Genomic DNA, 7,948 nt, shown 5'->3' with positions numbered 1-7,948 from the left:
ACTGAAACTCCCTTCTCTGTGATAACTCCAGTCTGTGTCAAGTTGACACACAAAACCAGCCAGTACAAAAGTTATGGAATGTTAGAATCATTGGTGCTATGTCTTGAATAAGATTGTGACTAGATACACTTCAATTACAAAAATATCTATAGTTTCTGTCTGTCTAGCAGTAGTATCAGTTTTGTCCACACTCAGAAGGTATCAACGAGGCACAGTTTTGCTAACCTTCCTGTCAGCAGTGATATAACAGAGCCCTGAGGCTGACTCTTCCATGATGTCAGGGAGTAAAGCAGAGGTTCTCAACCTTCCTGCTGCTGCAAATCTTTAATACAGTTTGTCATGTTGTGGTGACGCCCAGCCATAAAATTATTTTGTTGCTACTTCATAATTGTAATTTAACTACTGTTTCACATCATAATATAAATATCTGATGTGCAACCCTATGGGGGTCATGACCCACAAGTTGAAAACTACTGGAGTAGAGTCTTAACATATCATGCACCCTACAGATGCATATACTGTTGTAAATAGTTGGACATTAGCTCTGCATATTCCAGCCCCTCCATCCTGAGGAAATGAGGTGGCTTTTCTGTTTATGGGAATATGACAGACATATTAGAAACTAATATTATACATGCAGAAGGAGAATGAGGAGCTGTAGAGAGTTGGGGGAATCATAAAAGCAACAATCCTTTACAGTCTCTGGAAATTGTCCTGAAGGCATGCAGCACATGAAGAAATATTTATTCAAGAAAATCTAATAAATCTCAGTAATAACAATAAATTCTTTGCACTTGAGACACAACGCAATTCCCACCACTCCAGCATTGCCAGTTCAAACCTATAGTTTTACTCTGGACTTGTGTGGCCTAGGAGATGGGGCCCCCTCTTCTCTCAGTTTTCTGTCAGTTCTAACATGCCCATCACTTCTTATACCCTTCCCAAGTTCATTGTTTCAGAGATAAAAATTCAGACAGGTATGGCCTAAAGGCAGAGGCCTTTCCTCCACCCAGCCCTCATACTCACTTCTCAGACATGACGGTTATGAATGCCAGATGCCTCATTGTTTTCCTTCTAGTTCTAGATAGATACATGAACATTGTTTGAGACAAGCTAGGGCCAGACCTTCACTCTGCTACTAAAGCAAAGTTGTTTTTCTGAGAAAAGCAGGCAGATGCGTATCTGAAAGTCCAGTTCAGTGCCTTAGGGACTTGTTCAGGGGGAGAGACTGGTATAGGACATGAAGCCCTGACCCCTTCCCACAGAGCTGCGGGTGTCATTCAATGAGTTCAGAAGTTCAAGGCCAAGGATATCCCCTGCTATAGACACACTATAGACAGTTGAAAAGAGTTGAGTTCACTATGAAAACATGTTTCCCTAGCTGTGTGAAGTCCTGAGTTCAGTTGTTAGCACCACAAAAAAAGCCAACAGGAAAGAGCAGTTAGACATTCACAGGTTTTATGTAAACCTTCATTCCATCATTTCCAGTTTCTTTTTGTTGCATGCATTCTTTTTTCTCAGTTATTGCTGAGTGTATTGCATTTTCATTATACACAAATATTATGTACAAATTGGTTTGTGTTCCTTTTCCCCTAAATAAATTAATAGAAAAAAAGAGCATAGGTCTTTGTTTATATAGTTCCTAGGCAACAAACCCAATAATGGCCTTGGCATTATTCAACCTTTAGTTCTTAAATATATTTCCATGATCACTGAAAAAAAATTTAACTGTAGAGGGCTAGAGACGGCATTTCCTATTGGTTTATCTGAAAGGAACTCATTTCGCACTTGTTAAAGGATTCTGTTATTCTCATATCATATTATAAAACCATGTTTAAAAAAACCTAGGTGCTACCTTATTGTATTCCAGTTCCATTATTAGGAGAAGAGAATGTAATTGCATATATTTTATTATAAGATATGTTTTACTTTTTTCTTCATTTCTAGCAATTGTAGAGAAAATTTTGGGGTAGGAAGTATGAAAATCTTTAGAATTAGAAATCCACAATGCTTAGTATTAGATAGAAGCAGTGAAAAAGACAGCACACAGTAATTTTGAACCAGTTAACTTTTTTAATTGTCAGACATTTTCAAATCCACTGTACTAAAGCAATGGTTTTCAAGTAGGCTTTGCATTGGAAGACACACAAGGCACTTAGTGGCATTTTCAAGACTCCATTCCCTATATGCACTCTCCCTGTATGTACTGATAGAATGAGAACAGAAGCTGAGGCAGTACATGATCAGATTCTGTAAGAGGATTCTCCTCCCTCCCAGAAGAATCATGGATCTAGTAAATACATCACATTTAGCTGGGTGGTGCTTGTCCCAGCACTCAGGAGGCAAAGGCAAAGGGATCTCTGTGAGTTTGAAACCAGGCTAGTCTACGGAATGAGTTCCAGGACAGCCAGGGCTCTGTAGAGAAACCTGTCTCAAAGCTTACCTCCCCACCCCCCAAAAATCACATTTAAAGGCAAGAGTTACCTTTTAATTCAAAGTTACTTCAAACTAAGTATCTTGACCAGTCATATTCAATTATTTTCATCTCTCATTATTAAAAATTGAAAGGCAGGAAAGCTTATCTTTTAGGGGATGAGATGTCCAGCCTTGATATAAAATACATGAGAAAACTTGTCATGATGGCTCATGCCTAAAACACCAAGAGGTTAAAGCAAGACAATTTTGTGGAATGCTAGTGGCCAACCTAGGCTACATAGTGAGTTCCAGGCTAGCCTACCTTGTATTAGAAGACTTTGTCCCAAGAAACAAAAGAAAGTATAAAACTAAATCATTCTAGAGATGTGATGGTGTCCTGTCAAGCACTCATTTCTGTGTGTCATGCACTTTTTTTTTTTTATGTCATTCTCCATATTCTACTTCAACAGTCTTTTAACCACTGAATTGTTGGCCTCTTTAACAAATAATGTCTCCAAGCTTCTCTGAAGGATTTTTCATGTACCAGGAAGCCTGGCCACATGGGTTCCAGGTAGAGCTGGGGATATTGTGGTAATTGCTTTGTTTGATAGTTTTTTTTCCACTTAAAGAGTTCTAATTTAATAGTAACCTTTGCTGAAAGAGTTATAAGATTTCAGAACAATAATGTGTCAAAAATATTTTAGAAGATCTTTCTATGGGAGTTTAATTTTGAAAGTAACTATATCTTCTGTTTTCTTTTAATAGATATTTGGGGCATATGCAACTCATCCCTTCAAGTTCAGTGACCACTATTATGGCACAGGAGAAACGTTTCTCTACACCTTTAGTCCTAATTTCAAGGTACCTGTATGGGTGGAATGTTTGGATGTCCAGGGTTGTGTTGTCAGCAGTCAGGGAGTTATGTGGTGTTCAGACACTGAGATAGTGGGTATCTTGCAATCCCACCTGATTCTTTGCTCTCAGTCTCCTTCTCCATGACTGTAGCATACAGACTGGTTAGAGACCCAGCATTAGGGGTTTCTCAGTCTGCGATGCAGGGAGAGATTGAAGGTCAGAGCCATTATAGAATGGTCTTTACTATTTCATAACCATTGATGATCTTGTTGCCATTCCATCAAATGCTTCATTACTCAAAGGTGTGTTTCCTTTATACACACATGACTATTCAAGGTACCTTCTCTGCTAATTCTCTGAATTGAAATGTTGGTGCTCTTTTCTATGTTTTTGCCCTTAGGTCTTTAAGTGGAGTGGAGAAAACTCATATTTTATCAATGGAGACATAAGTTCTTTAGAACTCGGTGGTGGAGGGTAAGGCTCTTGTCATTTTGTTACTTGTGGATCACTTAGGCCCAGCTAGTCTATTTGGTTAGATTAATTAGGGCAGTGTACTAACACACACCACTGATAATCAAAGATAAATGATGTATTAATGTGCCTGAGAAACTGCAACCATTTGTCCTTTAAGAGAGACCTGTCTACACAGCTTGCTCTTATTTTGAAAACAGTTTAGAGTTCTGTCTGTCTTGGTGCAAAGGAAAGAAAACCTGGCCAAAAAAGGCAGAAAGCATGTCGTTTTTGTAAGCCTTGTTCATGTGGTGACCTTTATCCTTTAACACTGTTACAGGGGACGGTTTGGTCTGTGGCTAGATGCTGATTTATATCATGGACGCAGCAACTCTTGTAGTACTTTCAATAATGATATCCTTTCGAAAAAAGAAGACTTCATAGTTCAGGACCTAGAAGTGTGGACATTTGAGTGAAACTTAGGCTGCCTTAAAATAACACATGGAAAAGACGGGGTTAGAGTCGAGCCCCAGCCCTGGCTGCCTCATCCCACAGCAATGGTTTCTTTCTGCGGTTGTCTCAGAGCATCATAGCAATGCAGACAGATTCTGGAAGGTACCTACGGAGGGCAGACACTGAAGACAGAAATCTCAAGTCCAGATTGTTTAAAAACAAAAAAACAAAAAGACTTTGTACCTCCACTGCTTTCAAATTCACACCATGAGAAATCAGTGTGTTTATTGATGTATGAGTTGAATGCAATTTTTATTTTTGGTAACTGTGAAAAAATACGATACTGTGGAAATATATACCTGCCTTGTGTATTTATCAGCATAACTTTACCAAATGTATACTTAATGTTTGCCATAGAAAGCTGAATCTGATTTAGAGAAATTGAAAGGCTATAGCACTTAAAGGGAATATCTGATTTTTTAAAAAATGTTTATTTATTATTTTTAGTATATTGTCTGAAATATGTTGATTTTTTTTCTTTTAATGTGTCAAATCCTGAAATAAAGAAATGTATATGTTTTGTGCTATGTTTGGGAAACAAGGCTCTTTTGATTTGTATAGTTTTATATTCACTTTTTGCCCTGATTATTTAGGGTAATATAGTCTTTATTTATTGAGAGACAGAGACAGAGATGGGGGGGGGAGAGCTTTCACAGCTCATTACCAATGTTTTTTGGTCTGAATATTATAGACCAGCTTTTTATTTAGTTTTTAAGGTACTCTTTGAAAACCCTAAGCATTTGTGTGAAGCAGAATCTCTCACAGTTGTAAGTTGGTGTTTATCAAAATACAGATCTTTATGAACATGAATGTAAAGTCCTACTTATACAAGGAGAATGTTTGCTTCTTAGGAAATTGTGTGAATTGTGTTTTAATAATAGTAACTTAGTTTCTTAGTTTTTTCTTTTTCCTTTTTCTTTTCTTTTTTTATTTTACATTGTTTCTTTCCAGGTGTTTACATTAATGGTAGCCATCTGTTTTAAAAGGGAGTGTTAAATTTGTGCATTTTTTAATGTTGGATAAAGGATATCAAGTTGGACCAACTTTCTTGGTTTCCGAATCTTATTGGAGAAAAAACAATTCAAAGAATTACATTCATATCACAATTGAGAGAAAAAAGGAAATCTATTTTTTTAAATGTAAACTCATTTTCACACCATTGACATCTTTTATTTTAAATAGTAGGATATAAAATCATTAATGTTATTGATTGCCTCCCTCTTAAGAAAGCCAAAGACTACTAATGGAAAAAAATTAAATAATAGACAAAGCTGAATAGTAGTCTATCGCATATTATTTCTGCAGTGATTTTTGAAAGGAAAATGAGCAAACCGTGTTTACATATCTGTTTATGTTCAGAATGTTTTCAAGTCTTTCTTCCAGTTTAGAGTCCTTGTAAGAAAGCACTGTCCAGTGACCTCCGTCAGGCTGATTATTACATTCACTGCCATTCCATGCTAGCTTAAAGGAATGCTATAAAAATTTAAATCTGTAGACCATATACACTTTCCACCCAAGTTCTCCCATTGAAGACTCTGGCTTAAAAATATACAATTTGACTTTGGTCTGCTCACACACATGAGTTGGTGAGATCCCAGGAATGTCGTGTGGTGATTATGTCCACCATTTGTAACCACATGCTGTTAATAAACAAGATGTTCATTTTTCCTCTAGACTACTCTTACCTAGTTTAGTCCATGATGCTTGACTCATGTGAGCATATCCAGATGCTGTGTTCTCTATTTAAAACAGTATTGTCTGAACAGGAATGTGTGACCCTTCATTATGGATTTCAACTACATGTAATGCTATTCCAATATTTTCAATAAAGGAATTTATGCATTCCTTTTCTTTTCTTCTTTCTAAAGTATTTATTTCTTTCCTAAAGACTCATTCATTGGCCATTTATAGGCAGCCTGACTTCAGAGATGTGACAGGATCCATTCCAGGGCAGAACAACAGAACAATCACACAGTTTTTCCCAGTTCTGTAAGAATTACGTTTAGACTATAGTGTTCATAGTTTATTGAGCATGCACTGGTATTATGATTAAAACAATGTATTACTTTAATTAAAAATACTTCATTTTGGAGCTGTAGAGATGGCTCTGTGGCTACCAGAGCTTCCTGTGCTTGCTGACAACTTGTACCATTTCTTTTTTTTTTTTTTAACTTTGATTGCATTATGATGAGAAAAGTTACATGATTTCAATTTGTCTGAATTTGTTAACATTTAAAAATATATTTTAAGTAAATAGAATTAAATTCTTGTTTCCCTTTTGTACCCCAACTCTTTCCAGAGACCCCCCTCTTCAATACCTACGATATCTTTTTGTCATATTCATTAAAATTTATAAAATATTATAACAGTAAAGATGAGTATTATAAAAATTGTTTGATATAAAACAACAATCAATTTAACAGTCTGATGTAGATGCTTGTCTACAGCAATATTGAAAATACATACTTTTTTCTCAGTATAAATTTCAAATAACTCCAAACATATTAACTGTATATTTCAAAATAATACATCACTACTAGTATTTTCTTAAATGAACATAAATATATAAAGTCTTTTTGTTTGTTTGTTTTGTATTTGGTAGAGTTTAAAATCGTGGCTCTTTCTGTGGTACAAGCCCAAAATAAGAACAATTTTTAGACATTGGATTTAATTGTAATAAGGCTGTACTTCAATGACCCTGAAATATTTCTTAGCATGCATGTTGGGCAGTGCATAACTGCCTGTAACTCCAGTTCCAGAGACATTGTGTTCCTGCACAGGCAACTGCACTTGTGTGTATGCACATATGCACATACACTTATACCCTCAGCCTCACACACATGCACTTAAAAAATAATAAAAATAATTTTTGAAAAATATTTCATTGTTAGACTTCTCAATGATTATGTGAACTATTTGAAAATGGTGTCTACAGACCTGTTTGGCACAGGCTTGCCATGAATCTTCTGTTTGTAAAGATTTGCAGTGTCTCCAAGGTACAATGCATTGAAGTATGACAAGGCATGCCTCTCTGGGGGTTTGTAGTAGGAAGAGGTTGAGGAAATAACCAATGATAAACTGGGCTCGGTAGACACTTCACAAGAAACTACCACTTCATTTCCTGTAGCTTTCCTCCAGGTCTCTCAACAGTTTATGGAAACTATTCCTTTTATATAGTTACTGGAGACCACCCTTGGCTTTATAGTAATAAATTTAATAATATTAACAATCTAATGTCTCATATGTAGACACACCTCATTTTTATATCTGTTCTACCCTACATATGAGTTTTCATTAAGGATATTTTACACACTAATAACCTTCTGCCATGTAGCCCCCACTGAAGAAAGTCCAGGCAGCCTTTATTTTCTGAAAATTTCTCAGTTCATAGGTATATATGCAAAATCTTAGTTGACGGCTGGGTATGGTGGCACACACTTTTAATCCCAGCACACAGGAGGCAGAAGCAGTCTAGTCTAGTCTACATAGTGAGTTTCACACTAGCAAGAGCTATATAGTGAGACCCTCTCTTAAGTTGTCTTAGGTTTTATTGCTGTGAAGAGACACCATGACCATGGCAACTCTTTGGAAAACATTTAATTGGGGCTGGCTTACAACTCAAGTTTGAGTCCATGTTCAGCATTGTGGGAAGCATGGTGGACTACATGGTGCTGGAGAGTAGCTGAGAATTTTACATCTGGAGCCTCAGGTAGTA

General features: G+C 36.4%; 1 protein-coding gene across 4 annotated transcripts in view; it reads left to right on the top strand.

The window, feature by feature from the left end:
* The window catches only part of Ncoa7 (nuclear receptor coactivator 7), a 187,555-nt gene extending 181,475 nt beyond the window's left edge, over positions 1–6,080 (top strand). For 2 of the 4 annotated variants that reach the window (XM_031380712.1, XM_031380715.1), the window contains 3 exons: positions 3,181–3,276; positions 3,671–3,744; positions 4,061–6,080. In XM_031380712.1, coding sequence (XP_031236572.1) covers positions 3,181–3,276; positions 3,671–3,744; positions 4,061–4,196 — 306 coding nt within the window. In that variant the 3' untranslated portion in view covers positions 4,197–6,080. The remainder of the gene's footprint in view (positions 1–3,180; positions 3,277–3,670; positions 3,745–4,060) is intronic. The other 2 variants (XM_031380714.1, XM_031380713.1) reach the window with 2 other exon arrangements.
* The last annotated feature ends 1,868 nt before the right edge of the window (positions 6,081–7,948 follow it).

Source organism: Mastomys coucha, unplaced genomic scaffold (assembly GCF_008632895.1).
Source record: "Mastomys coucha isolate ucsf_1 unplaced genomic scaffold, UCSF_Mcou_1 pScaffold2, whole genome shotgun sequence".
Taxonomy (NCBI): Eukaryota; Metazoa; Chordata; class Mammalia; order Rodentia; family Muridae; genus Mastomys; species Mastomys coucha.
The sequence above is the reverse complement of the archived record's forward strand: the minus strand, read 5'-3'. Positions and strand labels throughout refer to the sequence as shown.